This window comes from Salvelinus alpinus, chromosome 16 (genome assembly GCF_045679555.1).
Source record: "Salvelinus alpinus chromosome 16, SLU_Salpinus.1, whole genome shotgun sequence".
NCBI lineage: Eukaryota > Metazoa > Chordata > Actinopteri > Salmoniformes > Salmonidae > Salvelinus > Salvelinus alpinus.
In genome coordinates this window covers 34142002-34159547 of record NC_092101.1, presented here as the reverse complement: position 1 = coordinate 34159547, position 17546 = coordinate 34142002, and the positions used below count along the sequence as shown (strand labels likewise).

The 17546-nt window shown below is 45.0% G+C and overlaps 1 protein-coding gene across 15 annotated transcripts in view; it reads right to left on the bottom strand.

Moving 5' to 3' along the window:
- LOC139541407 (receptor-type tyrosine-protein phosphatase F-like) overlaps positions 1 to 17546 on the bottom strand; it is a 450116-nt gene that overhangs the window by 248744 nt on the left and 183826 nt on the right. For all 15 annotated transcript variants that reach the window (XM_071346023.1, XM_071346022.1, XM_071346027.1 and 12 more), the window contains exon 3: positions 1985 to 2130. In XM_071346023.1, coding sequence (XP_071202124.1) covers positions 1985 to 2130 — 146 coding nt within the window. The remainder of the gene's footprint in view (positions 1 to 1984; positions 2131 to 17546) is intronic.

Genomic DNA, 17546 nt, shown 5'->3' with positions numbered 1-17546 from the left:
GTAGAGGCTGGTGTGCCTGTTGTCCCTTGTGTCTGTGCTCTTGTAGAATACTGGTTGAGGGGTGGAAATTATGTAGTTAATTATTCCTTGCCCACGAACATTCAACCACCCATCAGAGATGATTGCAATACAGTCTACTTTCTCTATGATTTGCTTGACCTTCACTTGAACTCTGTTGAACTCTGCATCCAGCAATTGAGTAGATAAAGCATGTCTGGTTGGAGGGGTGTATGCTGGGCGAAGAACATTCATAAATCTCTTCTAATACACATTGCCTGTGAGCATCAGAGGTGAACCAGTTGCATACACAGCTTGAGCAAGACATTCATCAGCATTTCTCTGACTATGTTCCTCCATTGAGTCAAAAACACTTCTGATTCCAGGAGGACCATGAGATGTAGCTATCGATAAGGTGTCTGATTCATCATTTTCACCTCGAATAGAAGTAGAGGGACTTTTGTCAGAGGTTGCTTGTTGTGAGCGCTGAGGGAACTTTATGCCCTTGGCCAGATGATTATGCATCTTTGTTGCATTCTTCACTTATGATTTGGCATAGTATTTGCAAATGTACACAGCTTTTCCTTCTACATTAGCTGCAGTTAAATGACTCCACACATCAGATAGTGCCCGTGGCATTTTCCTGTAAAAATTAGAAACAATTGAGTAAAAAAAAACATACAATTCCATGTGCAGATAAATAGTTAAGCAGTTAGATTTAAGATAAATGTTTTCAAATGAAACATGTATGGAAACAGGTAAATGAACACTCCTCAGTTAGCAGGCTCAAGCAAGCTAAAACCCACATGGTAGCAAAAACTAACTAGCAGAAATTGTTAACAAGTTAGAAATGATTTAAACACACTTTGCTGTAGGCTACTACTTAACAAAAAATAATGTATGTCATATAAAATATATTCACCCCACCCAGTATTGTAACCAAAACTTACCAGAAAGCATGTAGTCCTTGGCTCAGACAGTGTAGTAGTGTGGGCTCAGTAGCATCTCAATAGTGTGCATTAGTGAGCTTGAGAATCAGCTGAACATGTGATGGAAGAATGCACTGTGTATGCAGAGGGTTGCAATTCCATTGAATTGGGGAGAGTTTAACCAAAATATGCCACAAGACCTGGAATTGCCTTATGTGTATTCCACAAAAAAAGGTTCACTGTTATAAGCTAACTTTTTTTATGAATTTAAGCAAAAATCCCCAAATTCCAGAGCTTAACTTCCCATGGAAAAATCCCGGAAATTTACTGTAAAGTTTCCGACCCTTTGCAACCATAATTTGAACCCAGCTCTGAAGTGTAGTCCTCTCCTCTCTCCCCCGGGGCCCACTGCTCTCCTATGCTCTCCCACACCTCCACACCGACTGCACATAGAGCAGGGCTCAGTTTGAGGAGTGCCATGCAGACAGATGGAAGATATTTCCTATTAATCACGTCAGTGTGAGCTGAGTGTCTGCATCTGTGGAAGGACCCATGTTGAGACCGCTTCACTTGAAACCATTTCTACTAGCTGGCAGCTAATGGGCCTCCCTGCTGCTACTGCTTTCAGCGTATGTCTGCCTGCCTGTCTGTCTGTATGCCTGCCTACCTGGCCTGTCTGTCTATCTCTCTGTCTGTCTGTCTTGTCTGAGCAGGGTGGCATACATCCACAATGCTTCAGATGCTGGAAGAAAAGGCAGACAGAGCGAGAGGAGGTGGTCACTGAACTGACACAGACAAACAGACTATGTGGTTGAGTGGTGCTTTGAAACAAGGATGTGGGTACGCCCACAGAATAAGAATGAATCTATTCATGTCATTTGGAAATGACTACTATGTCTGCCTGGGCTTCCTACAATGTTTCTTACCATTTCTGCACCGGAAAGCTCATCCATTCTCATTTATGGTTGAGAATTATGTAGCTATGTAGCTAAAATCTGGTGCAATATCGTCCTTGTCAAATAAAAGAATGAAATACAATAGTAAAGTAGACCATGTACCTCAAAGCGCTGAGAGCTGACTTTCTTGCCCTTCTTCATCCAGGTGATGCGTGGCTTGGGATCGCCCACCGCCTGGCAAACGAAGGACGCCACTCCTCCCGAAATACCTGTCTGGTCGTCTGGAGATTTGATGAAATTGGGCATGCCTGGGAGAGAGAGAGATAGAGAGAGGATAACTAATGTACATCAATCAAATTGACCCCAAATTGTATACAGCAGCACAGTGAAAAAAATTCCCTCAGAGCGCAGATAAGCAATTGCAGTATGGTTCTAGAAACATAAAGCCCTCTACTTTCATAAACTATAAATATAGAAGTATGTGGACAACCCTTCAGATTAGTAGATTCTGCTATTTCAGCCACAGTATAAAATTGAGCACACAGCCATGCAATCTCCATAGACAAAAATTGGCAGCAGAATGGCCTTATGAAGAGCTCAGCGACTTTCAATGTGGCATCGTCATAGGATGCGACCTTTCCAACAAGTCAGTTTGTCAAATTTCTGCCCTGCTAGAGCAGCCCCGGTCAACTGTAAGTGCTGTTATTGTGAGAAAATGTCTACAAGCAACAACGGCTTAGCCGCAAAGTGGTAGGCCACACATGCTCACAGAACAGGACCGTGAGTGCTGAAGCTCGTAGCACGTAAATATCGTCTGTCCTCAGTTGCAACACTCAATACCGAGTTACAAACTGCCTCTGGAAGCAATGTCAGCACAATAACTTTTTTTTGGGACAATGGGTTTCCATGGCCAATCAGCCACACACAAGCCTAAGATCCAGCGCAATGCCAAGCATCGGCTGGAGTGGTGTAAATCTTGCCGCCAGTGGATTCTGGAGCAGTGGAAACTCTGGAGTGATGAATCACGCTTCACCATCTGGGAGTCCGACAGACGAATCTGGGTTTGTTGGATGCCAGGAGAACGCTACCTGCCCGAATGCATAGTGCCAAATGTAATGTTTGGTGGAGGAGGAATAATGGTCTGGGGCTGTTTTTCATCGTTCGGGCTAGGCCCCTTAGTTCCAGTGAAGGGAAATCTTAACTTTACAGCATACAATGACATTCTAGACAATTATGTGCTTCCAACTTTGTGGGGAAGGCCCGTTCCTGTTTCAGCATGACATTGCCCCCATGCACAAAGTGAGGTCCATACAGAAATGGTTTGTCGAGATTGGAGTGGAAGAACTTGACTGGCCTGCACAGAGCCCTGACCACAACCCCATCGAAAATCTTTGGGATGAATTGAAAAGCCGACTGCAAGCCAGGCCTAATCGCCCAACATCAGTGCCCGACCTTACTAATGCTCTTGCGGCTGAATGGAAGCAAGTCCACGCAGCAATGTTCCAACATCTAGTGGAAAGCCTTCCCAGAAGAGTGGAGGCTGTTATAGCAGCGAAGGGGGAACCAACTCCATATTAATACCCATGATTTTGGAATGAGATGTTCGACAAGCAGGTGTCCACATACTTTTGGTCATGTAGTGTATGTCACACCCTGACCTTAGAGAGCCTTTTTATGTCTCTAGTTGGTTTGGTCAGGGTGTGATTTGGGTGGGCATTCTATGTTCTTTATTTCTAGGTTTGTGTTTCTATGTTTTGGCCGGGTATGGTTCTCAATCAGGGACAGCTGTCTATCGTTGTCTCTGATTGGGAATCATACTTTGGCAGCCTGTTTTGCCACTTTAGGTTGTGGGATGTTGTTTTTTGTTAGTTCTGTGTAGCCTTCAAGACGTGACGTTCTTTTGTTATTTTGTTTGGTGTTCGGTTTTAATAAAGAAGCATGAACACGTACAACGCTGCATCTTGGTCTCATCCTTCCGACGAGCGTTACAATGTATCAATAAAAATAATTTCACTTTTGTGTATTTTAACCGGTTTAACACAGTTGCAGCCAACAGTATTTTTGACAATAAGTTTGTGGCGTCCGTCCGTCTTCCATTTACACACAGGTGTTCGGAGACGCAGATAGCTGATTAGCACAGCAATTCCTCTGTTTTCTGTCTGTTTTCTGTAAACAAGCGCTGTAACATCGCTGATATGAAAGATACGTTCCTTCTATTTCCAAAACAGTACCACAAGCGATGCGGTTTAACGTTAAGAACGAGCGTCGTGGCTCTTAGCCAAACTCCTCCAGCCAGAAGATACTATCGTCAATAGGCGCTTGTTAGCATCTATGAATGGGTTAGGTAGCATTGTGAAACAAAGTAGCAGGATCATTGGTATAAACCTGTATCAGACACGAGTCATACACAAGGCGCAATCTATTCTGAGGAACTCCCAGCATCCCTTGTTTGATTAATTGACGATGCTTCCCTCAGTGCGCAGATACAAGCTCCCTAAGTTTAAAACGAACAGGTCTACACTCTTCTTCATCACAGCTGCTATCAGCTTCCTCAACAAGCTGTAGTATTATTGTGTACTGTGTACATATTGCTGTACATACTGGTTTTTGTGTCTATTAATGTCAAGTGTTCATTGTGTTTTTTTATATTTGCTGCAAAATGAATTCCTCCTCGGGATAATAAAGACTCTGCTCTACTCTGCTCTGTTCTGCTACTCCCTAGAAGGACAAACCCTAAGGAGGAATCAGAGAGGAGGCTGATCCTCTGCTGACTGTACCAAGTATACGTTAGGACCATCAAGGCCAGACAGAGAGACAGAGAAAGACAACAATAACACAGGAGTAGGCAGCTCTGGGCAGGTTCCAGGGCTTTTGCACTTCCCTACCAGTTAATGTTCAGGCAGTAACAATGTGTGTTTTAAAAACACGGATACCAAACTGCCTGCAGCCAAATCAAGTCAAAAAAGCCTGCGAACCAAAACCGTCCAGTGCTGTATTGTCCTTCCTGTCATGTGTTTGGTTGTTGCTGTACTTGACATACCACTTCCAGTGCCTGTAAGTCTCTCTCATTAATAATGATATGAAACTAGCAAATCAAATCAAATTATTTGTCACATGCGCCGAATACAAGAAGTGTTGACCTTACCGTGAAATACTTACTTACAAGCCCTTAACCAACAGTGCAGTTCAAGAAGAGTTAAGAAAATATTTACCAAATAAACTAAAGTAAAACATAATAAAAAATTATAAAAGTAACACAAAAAAATAACAATAAGGAGGCTATATACAGGGGGTTCCGGTACCGAGTCAATGTGCGGGGGTACAGGTTAGAGGTCATTTGTACATATAGGTAGGGGTGAAGTGACTATGCATAGATAAGAATCTAAATCTTAAATATGCTTCTTTATCATGCCTGAATAAACATGTGGAATTAACCCAAACCCTAGGCTTGACCATTTAGGAACAACAAGTCTCTCTGCCTCCCAAAAGGCACCCTATTCCCTATATGGTACACTACTAAAGTAGTGCACTAAATAGGGAAAATAATGTCACTTAGGATGCAGTCTGTGTCTCATATCTCAGAGGAGGGGGTATCAAACGGAACACAATTAACTGTCTGGGATGACACACCATCATATTAAAGCTCCATGGCAACAAACATTAGAGGGATAATGATGAGACAGAGATGTAATTAAATATTCCACTGAACTCGTCAGAGCACCACCGCTGCAGGCTAACACATGCACACACACACACACCGGGCTATCACAAATATATGCCGACAAAACATACAGTATTCTGCCTCAGTTCTCTAGCTACGTCTCTCTCTCTCTCTCTCTCTCTCTCTCTCTCTCTCTCTCTCTCTCTCTCTCTCTCTCTCTCTCTCTCTCTCTCTCTATCTCTCTCTCTCTCTCTCTCTCTCTCTCTCTCTCTCTGTGTGTACGTATGTACATGTGTACATGTGTATCTTGGTTACTGGCAGTAGATGCATTATGCAGAGCTATGCCTGCCCTTGGGGAATCAGGCCTGTTTTCAGAGAGCAGGAGGGATGTGTATGTCAGTGTCTCTGTGTTAGAGTGCAGTTACAGGCTGCGTCCCAAATGGAATCCTATTCCCTAAAAATTGCACTTATTAGGGCCCATAGGGCTCTCATCAAAGGTAGTGCATTATTTAGGGAATAGGGTGACACTTGGTACAGCCACAGTATCTGTAGGGTAAGGAAGGGTTAATAAAACGTGATGTGTGGGCGTTAGATGTAGGGGGTAGTGAGTAGGCTTGAATATTTTCCCGGTATTTTACAAATGTTCCATCCTGAGAATAAATCACTTTTCTCCCAGGTAACCCGGTAGTGTCATTCAAAAGCATTATAAATATGTCTGGATTTGATTAAAACTTTGATCAGCATGAACATTCTACCCTGATGCTACCTGAGCCTGACGAGCCATATATTAAATACGTTTTATGAGCCCTACATTAACAACATTTAATGAGCCCAAGCCCAAAAAAGTCCCAAATGATTTTGCGTTTATCCAATACATATATGACATAGGCTACTGCACATTACGCACAACTGAAAAACATAAAGCCCATAGATGTAGCTAGCTATATGCTCTCTTAGGTAGCTGCAGTAGGCTAATCTTGTGAACTGTATAACTGTACCGTATTGTATTATACTGTATTATATGGACTGGAATTACACACATCGTTCAAACCATGATAAAGCAGAAGAGAACATGCGATTCTGGTGCAGCACATGCGGACTATAAAGATACAATTATAGGCTAGTGAATTTAATTTCCATTTTGAAATATAATAGGGCCTATTTGTATAATTAGTAGGCTGATGCATAGGCCTATATACCTTTCATAATATTTATCCTAATGTTATTAGCCTACCTCCAATTCATTTCATTGTCCTTACCTTCATCATTCTAATGACATCCTTGAATAATACAGCACTAGAATTAGATGCAGAAGGCTTTCACGAAGATTGAATGGTTATGGGTCTGAATAAATAACTACTATAGCCTACCGCCATCGCACGTTCTCGCGTCTTTCAAACTACCCGTGAGTTCTATTGGCTGCTGTATTTAACATTCAGCAAAAAAGAGCTTGCATCCATCTTCAAATAGTCTATTGGTATAAGAAATGTTAAAAAATGATGTCCAGTAAGCTGTTCTAGTCTATCTTTTCCTGCATGGGACTCCAAGAGGCAAGGAGCGTTTTTTAAGGAGAGGCCAGTGAAGCACAGGTGCTTGTGTATTGTGCAAGAGACAAAAGCTATAATTATAAGATTATTATGCATAACCCATAATTAATTAGCTAAATATAAGGCTAATACTCCATTGAATTTATTACCGTAAAGTGGCTTGGACATCTATATATAGAGCAATATATCTATCTAGAACAGGATTATCTATTTGGATGCAATTTGAATGGAGTTGAGAGTGAGAGAGAAAGACTGCGAGAGAGCTCGCGCGTGCACTGATTTAAAGCAACGATATTTGAGTGATAGGCTTTAAAACTCTGCAGCTGCAATTAAAAAATGTATAATTTTTTTACATTTCAAAAATAAGGTGACCCCCGAAAGACAGATGGAGATGTGTAAATTAGACGCGCATTCGGTCTTTATATTTGTGAGGCTTGACGCTGGAGACAGGAAGCAGGTACAGGGAGAACGTTTAATAAACTACGGACATGAAACAGGACAGGAACAGCGTCTGGACAGGAGACAAAGTAACGACGTCAATGCTGACGGGGATGGAACAGAGGATGCAGACAGATAAAGGGGAGGCAATCAAATAATGATGGAGTTCAGGTGGGTCCAATGAGTTGCAGGTGCACGTAACAAAGGGGACAGGTGTGCGTAATGATAGGCAATCTGGCGCCCTCGAGCGCCAGAGAGGGAGAGCGGGAGCAGGCGGGACAATATTACTGTAGCACAGAAAAAAGTTTACATGATGAGGTGATACTGTAGGTCTACATGCATTGTGAACTGCATTCCACACTGAGATGGGCTGTCTGTCCCCACCCTGAGCGTTGATTCATCATGCAGAGGCTGTAAAGAAGCCAGATTTAGATATTACATCTAATTTAACAGTTCCATTTCATGCCATGCTGTTCATATAAATAATCTATTATATTTTACTGGTTTCTCGCAGTTATTTATCCCAGGAAAAGGGAGTGGTTTTGGGCTGTAATCACGGGAATATCTCGATAACTGGGTTCCCGCCATTCCCGCCATTCAACCCTAGAAGTGAGGCATAGCCGACTGTAGTGTAGTTACCCCCATCTTTCTCTCCTTTTTCCCTCCCTCCATCCATCCCTTTTCTCCTGCCCCAAAATATCCCCCTGGCCTCAGCGTTTCTCCTAAACGGAGTGCTTATTTCACCGCTGTAACCCTGACGGAGACACTAAGTGAGCGTTGAGCTGTCCTCGTCGCTCCGTGCTGTACTGTGATGATGCGCCATGTTCCACTCTGTAGACTCTGTCTTGGTCTCAAATGGCAGTTTCCCTGTAAATTGGCCTCATCCATAACGGCTGTCAATACTAGTTTAACTAATATTGTTTCCCTTTGTGACTACATACTAACCAAGAGGCAAACAATACTGTCCGTTAGAACTATATTAAGCCCTAAACCCACACTGCTAGAGCTATGACAAATCCCATGAAGTAATGTAGAATTCATTGTATATAACACAGTGAGTAGGATCCCTATGGAGGAATAGCAATTAGACTAGGTATCACATATCGGGAAAGAATTACATACTGCTTAGACACACCAATCATAACACAGCCACAGCGCTCTCTTTTCCCCTCACTCCCTCTCTCTCTCTCTCTCACACTCCCTCACTCTCTTTGTCTCTCTCACTCTCTCTCTCTCACCACTCAGAGGGGAATGAGAAATACACTGTACAAAACATTAAGAACACTTTCCTAATATTGAGTTGCAATACAGTCTCAATTCGTCTGGGCATGGCCTCTACAAGGTTCGAAAGCGTTCCACAGGGATGCTGGCCCATGTTAACTACAATGCTTCCAACAGTTGTGTCAGGTTGGCTGGATGTCCTTTGGGTGGTGGACCATTCTTGATGCACACGGGAAACTGTTGAGTGTGAAAAACCCAGCACATGGCAGTTCTTGACACAAACCGGTGCGCCTGGCACAATACCCCGTTGAAAGGCACTTAAGTATTTTGTCTTGCCCATTCACCCTCTGAATGGCACACACACAATCCATGTCTCCCTTCATGTACACTGATTGACTTGGATTTAACCAGTAACATCAATAAGGGATCATGGCTTCACCTGGTCAGTCTATGTCATGGACAGAGCAGGTGTTCCTAATGTTTTGTACACTCAGTGTACATTTTAACAGACACTCTTATCCAGTGAAACAATTAGGGTTACATGCCTTGCTCAAGGGCACATCAACATAATTTTCACCTGGTCAGCTCAGGGATTTGAACAAGCAACTGTTCGGTTATTGGCTGAACACACATAACCACTGAGCTACCTGCCTAGACCAATGGAGGTGCCTTCTGTTTGACAGTTCACTAGGGAACCGAGTTTCCCCCTGCATGAACCCAGGCTTAAAGAAACAAGAACACAGCCCAGTCTCTAAGGGACAGGATAGTTAGATACCACTGTCTGTCTGTCTGTCTGTCTGTCTGCCAGCTACCTCTACTCCTATATTTGTCCTCAAATAAAATCATCTGCAGTCCACCGGAATGTTGAATCAATATTCTGCTACTGGCACAATGTCACAACAACAACAACTTCAAAATGGCCATCTAGGAAGGGCTCTATTGGGTAGTACATAAGAGGGAGAAGGAAGGTGATGTGACTGGGGATGGGAGGGGCCAGGAGGACAAGGTTGCACTTTAAAACACAATTTTAGAGGAAAAGAAGATAGAGCTAGCAAGAGTAAAGGGAGAAAGATATTTAGAGGAATAGAGACTTTGTTTTATTTAAAAATACCTTTATTGGCCCAATAGTTGATCATTAAAACCAGAAACTTTACTTCATCTTAACGAACGTAAAAAGTTAGAACCAAGCCCCCCTCCTCGTCCATTGTGCATAGAAGCCTCCAATGCCCCACAACCCCACAGACGGTGAACCAGCACCCCATATACAGTACATGCTTCAGTGGGAACCGAGGAAGAGAGAGAGAGAGAGAAGACAGAAAGAGAAAGAGTCAGAGGGGGCAGAGGTGACTTAGGTTTTCAGTCTGAGGGACACGGTGGGGGATCGAGGTTGAGAGGATGTTCAGTTCGCACCAATTATTTAGCTATTTATTTTCCATGGTCACAATGGCCTGACCCCTGGGCCATGACATTCTAAATGTAAAATCTGCTCTGTGCTCTGCTCTTTCTCTCCTTCAGCCCCACGCTTATATGACTGACAGCTGTGAATGTTCTCTCCATCACATTCATACAGTACATGACCCTGTGACTATGCTGACTTTCTTCTTCTTTTTAAATAGAGAGAAAGAAAGAGAGCGGTGAGAGAGAGATAAAGAGAGAGGAGGGAGTAGAACATTTGACCTCCTATATACATTATTCAAGAACGGGCCTCTTCAATTTAAGGCAGAGAAAAAACAGTGTGAATATTGAAGGTAAAAAATAGGCCATAAGGAAAAAGTTGAATAACACGTTATTATGTGTTCAGATCCTTGTAAGGGATTTGAATGCTGGCCATAAATGCTGAGGGAACGTGGGCCGCTGTCTCCAAAGTAATAAATACTTAATCGTATGATCATCATTTAATCATAAATAGATTCAATTTGAGCTTAAATGCGATTCACCTTATCAGTAAAACGCCACTAATTGATCCTGTATTTCTGGGGAGAATCTGACTGGGTTCAGTTCATGTCTGTAGTGTAGCAGTATCAGAATTGATAGTTAAGCACCAGGCATATTACCTCATGTTATGTCTGTTAAAATGGCAGCCAGATGATTTGGGGTCAATTCCATGTACTAGCTACACACCAACATATTGCACAGTACAGTGGCACCAGAAATAATAATCCCTTCATCAGAATATATAATGAGACAGATGGAAAAGTCGAGAGATAGTCTGGATTTCGTAAAGATTAGTTGGATCTCTAACACATCAACAACGACAAAACGTAATGAATCAACATAAAAGCTGCCCACATGACTCCCTGCCTAAAACACACACTGCTGTGTGAGGACCGTTGGGGGTTGGTATGGGCAGAGTTCTGACCTTGTTGTTCCAGAGGACGCACAGTCAATGACCTTTAACCCTGAACCCATGGGGGTGTACTATAAACAGACAGTACAGTAGCCCAGGCTGCATGCTCTCGAGGTCGTGTGTGGCGCAGTTGGTAAGAGCATGGCACTAGCAACGCCAAGGTAGTGGGTTCAATTCCTGTAGGGCTCACAGAAACATTTACAAAGAACTATTCTGAAAGCTTTATTGTTTTAACAGTATACACTAACTGTACCTCAGGGGTAGACAACTCTGGAGTGCCCAAGACACTTCACATTTTTGATTTAACTGACCTGTGTTGAATTTAGCCAATCACTGAACTGATGAATTAGCTAAGCAGCTCAGTGTGGTAATTCGTTGGAACAAAATCCTGAAGTACCTGTGGCACCCCAGGAACAGGGTTCCCTTCCCCTACCGTACCGTATTACTTTGGATAAAAACATCTGCTAAATATCATAATGTCTCTTCTACTGGAGCCAGCAGACAGACAGACTGGTCCATTGACATGCAGTGCATCTAGATAAGTTGTTAGAGGCCTGTGAGATGAGGTGCCATGGACTATAGCTGGAAACCAGCTATAAAACCAAATGAGGCAAGGAAACATTGTGTTTAGCCCTCCCTGCAGACGCATCCTAGGACATTATCCAGGACGATGGTAGCTCCGCTCCCTCAGTCTAATGAAGTATCATTCTGCAGTGGGAAGGATGTGTTGCTACTGAACTCACAGTGATGGAGTCTCTCACTGACACACACCTGTCGCAGGCTACTTCACTCTGCACACACACACACACACACACACACACACACACACACACACACACACACACACACACACACACACACACACACACACACACACACACACACACACACACACACACACACACACACACACACACACACACACACACACACACACACACACACATAGGGAATAGAGTGTCATTTGAGACGCAGCCACAGTCCCATCAGCAGAACAGCCAGTGGTTAATACTGGACCGCTCCCCTCCATAACGTCCCTCTGTTTAGCCTGTGTTTTATCTAATCATGCATATCCTAATGCTTTTCGCCTGAGCAGTAACAGAGGCACAGGGAATTAAGAGCCCAGTCACAGTGCACCTTTCCATAATGTCATCTGGAAGTCTGTGAAGAGGGAATGAACCGAGGAAGCATGTATGCGCACATACACGAATGGAGGCATGCACACAAGCATGCACGTAAACACACAGCTGTTTACGTGCATGCTTCCTCGGTTCATGCCACGAGATTCATCTCAGCTCTGCCACGAGATTCAAACAATAGTCTCACAATGGCTAAATCAACTTAAATGAGCGATAACGAAGAGAAAGAAAGCTGTGATCAGACTGTGCAGTGATGGAGAAGAGAGAGAGAGGGACAGCTGGCAGTTTGAGTGCAGCTGTGACATTAGCTCTCCGTCCCTACAGCCTGGGAACGAGACAGAGAGAGAGAGAGAGAGAGAGAGAGAGAGAGAGAGAGAGAGAGAGAGAGAGAGAGAGAGAGAGAGAGAGAGAGAGAGAGAGAGAGAGAGAGAGAGAGAGAGAGAGAGAGAGAGAGAGAGAGAGAGAGAGAGAGAGAGAGAGAGAGAGAGAGAGAGAGAGAGAGAGAGAGAGAGAGAGAGAGAGAGAGAGAGAGAGAGAGAGAGAGAGAGAGAGAGAGAGAGAGAGAGAGAGAGAGAGAGAGAGAGAGAGAGAGAGAGAGAGAGAGAGAGAGAGAGAGAGAGAGAGAGAGAGAGAGAGAGAGAGAGAGAGAGAGAGAGAGAGAGAGAGAGAGAGAGAGAGAGAGAGAGAGAGAGAGAGAGGTAGAGAAAGCATGAGGCCTGCCTGTCTGCAGCTCACCACCAGAAAATACCTCTGCATCAAAAATAACATAACACCCCCAGAGAGCTTCAGTACCAGCTTCACTGTATTTCTCCAGAAGGGAGTGAATACTGAATACACCAGAACAGCCATTACACTGCCTGTGCCCCAAATGGCACCATATCCCCTACATACACTCTCAGAAAAGAACCTAAAGGGGTTATTTGGCTGTTCCCATAGGATAACCCTTTGAAGAGCTCTTTTTGGTTTCAGGTAGAACTCTTTTGGCTCCAGGTGGAACACTTTTGGGTTCCATGTACAACCCTTTCCACAGAGGATTCTACATGGAACCAAAATGGGTTACACCTGGAACCAAAAAGGGTTCAGCAAAAGGGGACAGCAAAGAACCATTTTGGAGCCCTTTTTTCTAAGTGTAGTGCACTACTTTTGACAAGGGCCCATAAGGCTCTGGTCAAAAGTAGTGCCCTATATAGGGAATATGGAGCCATTTGGGACTCACCCATGCTGAATGAGTGAGTGTAAGCAAAACTGCAGCGGACCGGACAGCAATCAAGAAGCTAGACCCAGTGACCCATTCCCCACTCAGAGAACACTATCAACAGGCAATTTGGAGCCAGAAATCAATACATGCACTGGAGTCCTACCAATCTGTTCCCATTAATAATGGATCCAGCCACTTACATGTAGACTCTTATTTGTCGAGTAGGATTGGAGGTGATTGGAGTGGGGCAATACATTGCATTAATGTGGTTTGTTGCACTATTAGCAACATACACTGAGTATATCAAACATTAAGAACACCTTCCTAATATTGAGTTGCACCCCCCCTTTTTCCCTCAGAACAGCCTCAATTTGTCAGGCATGGACTCTACAAGGTGTCAAACATTCTGTCCAATATTATAACTAAACGCTCAGAGACAACACAATAAAAACTGGAGAGGACACTTCACAATCACATCAGGTGAGCAGTGCCATTTTAGGTGGGTGAGACTATGTTCTTAATGTTTTGTATTCTTACTGCATATTATCATCAGTACGGTCAATATCTTTCTCTACTTTAAATTCATTTATTTAGCCAAATTTGAAATAGTTTTTTGGTTATTGCAAGCATCAATGCTTTTGGTGGGAAACTACTACATTAATTGTAATTTGCTATTTCAGTACAGACTTTTTTGTAGCTTACAATTGATTAACTATCAACAAAGAATATCATTTGAGAGAACTACCTCAAATAAACTTCCCATAAATAAAAAACGGAGGTGAGAACTCGAAGAACGGAAGAACGTTTCAGAAATGTTTTCAGAAATAATGTTGTAGAGGCCTCGGCGGTCTCAGGCACTGTATCGCAGCGGTGTCACTACAAAACTGGGTTTGATCCCCGGCCGTATCGCAGCCGGCCGCGACTGGGAGACCCATGATGCGGCGTACAATTGGCCCAGTGTCGTCTGGGTTAGGGGAGGGTTGACCTTGTCCCATCTTGCTTTAGCGACTCCTTGTGGTGGGCCGGGCGCATGCACACTGACTTTGGCTGTACGGTGTTTCCTCTGACACAATGGTGTGGCTGGTTCCGCGTTAAGCGAGCAGTGTGTCAAGAAGCAGTGCAGCTTGGCAGGGTCGTGTTTCGGTTGATGCATGGCTCTCGACCTTCACTTCTCTCAAGTCCGTACGGGAGTTGCAGCAATGAAACAAGACTGTAACTACCAATTGGATATCACGAAAAAAAGGGGTCAACAAATGATGTAACTACACAGACATATTACAAAAGTATGGTTTTAAATAAAAAATGAATTCTGCAACATTTTAAATGTTGGTCTCATGTTCTAGAGCTCTAGCTTCTATGTAGGTTGCAGAGCTCTGGCATCTCACCAAAACACCAACTACTTCTCTCTGCAGCCTTTTATCTTAACCTCCTCTGGCTATAGTGAATCATTTTCTGGAATAAACCATATTGGTTATGAGCTCATTGCTTCATGGGTGGTTTAGCTGGAATGAGCAGATTGTTTTCATCATTCAATGAGTTCCATAAATGAAAGCATAATCAACAGGATGGACAGAAGAGGATAGTGGTCTTCAGGGGTCGGCTGCAGCTCAGAGTCTTTCCTACTCTAAACCAGGGGTTGGCTGCAGCTCAGAGTCTTTCCTACTCTAAACCAGGGGTTGGCTGCAGCTCAGAGTCTTTCCTACTCTAAACCAGGGGTCGGCTGCAGCTCAGAGTCTTTCCTACTCTAAACCAGGGGTCGGCTGCAGCTCAGAGTCTTTCCTACTCTAAACCAGGGGTCGGCTGCAGCTCAGAGTCTTTCCTACTCTAAACCAGGGGTTGGCTGCAGCTCAGAGTCTTTCCTACTCTAAACCAGGGGTTGGCTGCAGCTCAGAGTCTTTCCTACTCTAAACCAGGGGTCGGCTGCAGCTCAGAGTCTTTCCTACTCTAAACCAGGGGTTGGCTGCAGCTCAGTCTTTCCTACTCTAAACCAGGGGTCGGCTGCAGCTCAGAGTCTTTCCTACTCTAAACCAGGGGTTGGCTGCAGGTCAGAGTCTTTCCTACTCTAAACCAGGGGTCGGCTGCAGCTCAGAGTCTTTCCTACTCTAAACCAGGGGTTGGCTGCAGCTCAGAGTCTTTCCTACTCTAAACCAGGGGTCGGCTGCAGCTCAGAGTCTTTCCTACTCTAAACCAGGGGTCGGCTGCAGCTCAGAGTCTTTCCTACTCTAAACCAGGGGTCGGCTGCAGCTCAGAGTCTTTCCTACTCTAAACCAGGGGTTGGCTGCAGCTCAGAGTCTTTCCTACTCTAAACCAGGGGTCGGCTGCAGCTCAGATTCTTTCCTACTCTAAACCAGGGGTCGGCTGCAGCTCAGAGTCTTTCCTACTCTAAACCAGGGGTTGGCTGCAGCTCAGAGTCTTTCCTACTCTAAACCAGGGGTTGGCTGCAGCTCAGAGTCTTTCCTACTCTAAACCAGGGGTCGGCTGCAGCTCAGAGTCTTTCCTACTCTAAACCAGGGGTCGGCTGCAGCTCAGAGTCTTTCCTACTCTAAACCAGGGGTCGGCTGCAGCTCAGAGTCTTTCCTACTCTAAACCAGGGGTTGGCTGCAGCTCAGAGTCTTTCCTACTCTAAACCAGGGGTTGGCTGCAGCTCAGAGTCTTTCCTACTCTAAACCAGGGGTCGGCTGCAGCTCAGAGTCTTTCCTACTCTAAACCAGGGGTTGGCTGCAGCTCAGAGTCTTTCCTACTCTAAACCAGGGGTCGGCTGCAGCTCAGAGTCTTTCCTACTCTAAACCAGGGGTTGGCTGCAGCTCAGTCTTTCCTACTCTAAACCAGGGGTTGGCTGCAGCTCAGTCTTTCCTACTCTAAACCAGGGGTCGGCTGCAGCTCAGAGTCTTTCCTACTCTAAACCAGGGGTTGGCTGCAGGTCAGAGTCTTTCCTACTCTAAACCAGGGGTCGGCTGCAGCTCAGAGTCTTTCCTACTCTAAACCAGGGGTTGGCTGCAGCTCAGAGTCTTTCCTACTCTAAACCAGGGGTTGGCTGCAGGTCAGAGTCTTTCCTACTCTAAACCAGGGGTCGGCTGCAGCTCAGAGTCTTTCCTACTCTAAACCAGGGGTTGGCTGCAGCTCAGAGTCTTTCCTACTCTAAACCAGGGGTCGGCTGCAGCTCAGAGTCTTTCCTACTCTAAACCAGGGGTCGGCTGCAGCTCAGAGTCTTTCCTACTCTAAACCAGGGGTCGGCTGCAGCTCAGAGTCTTTCCTACTCTAAACCAGGGGTCGGCTGCAGCTCAGAGTCTTTCCTACTCTAAACCAGGGGTCGGCTGCAGCTCAGAGTCTTTCCTACTCTAAACCAGGGGTCGGCTGCAGCTCAGAGTCTTTCCTACTCTAAACCAGGGGTCGGCTGCAGCTCAGAGTCTTTCCTACTCTAAACCAGGGGTTGGCTGCAGCTCAGAGTCTTTCCTACTCTAAACCAGGGGTTGGCTGCAGCTCAGAGTCTTTCCTACTCTAAACCAGGGGTTGGCTGCAGCTCAGAGTCTTTCCTACTCTAAACCAGGGGTTGGCTGCAGCTCAGAGTCTTTCCTACTCTAAACCAGGGGTCGGCTGCAGCTCAGAGTCTTTCCTACTCTAAACCAGGGGTTGGCTGCAGCTCAGAGTCTTTCCTACTCTAAACCAGGGGTCGGCTGCAGCTCAGTCTTTCCTACTCTAAACCAGGGGTTGGCTGCAGCTCAGAGTCTTTCCTACTCTAAACCAGGGGTTGGCTGCAGCTCAGAGTCTTTCCTACTCTAAACCAGGGGTTGGCTGCAGCTCAGAGTCTTTCCTACTCTAAACCAGGCGTTGGCTGCAGCTCAGAGTCTTTCCTACTCTAAACCAGGGGTCGGCTGCAGCTCAGAGTCTTTCCTACTCTAAACCAGGGGTCGGCTGCAGCTCAGAGTCTTTCCTACTCTAAACCAGGGGTCGGCTGCAGCTCAGAGTCTTTCCTACTCTAAACCAGGGGTCGGCTGCAGCTCAGAGTCTTTCCTACTCTAAACCAGGGGTCGGCTGCAGCTCAGAGTCTTTCCTACTCTAAACCAGGGGTTGGCTGCAGCTCAGAGTCTTTCCTACTCTAAACCAGGGGTTGGCTGCAGCTCAGAGTCTTTCCTACTCTAAACCAGGGGTTGGCTGCAGCTCAGAGTCTTTCCT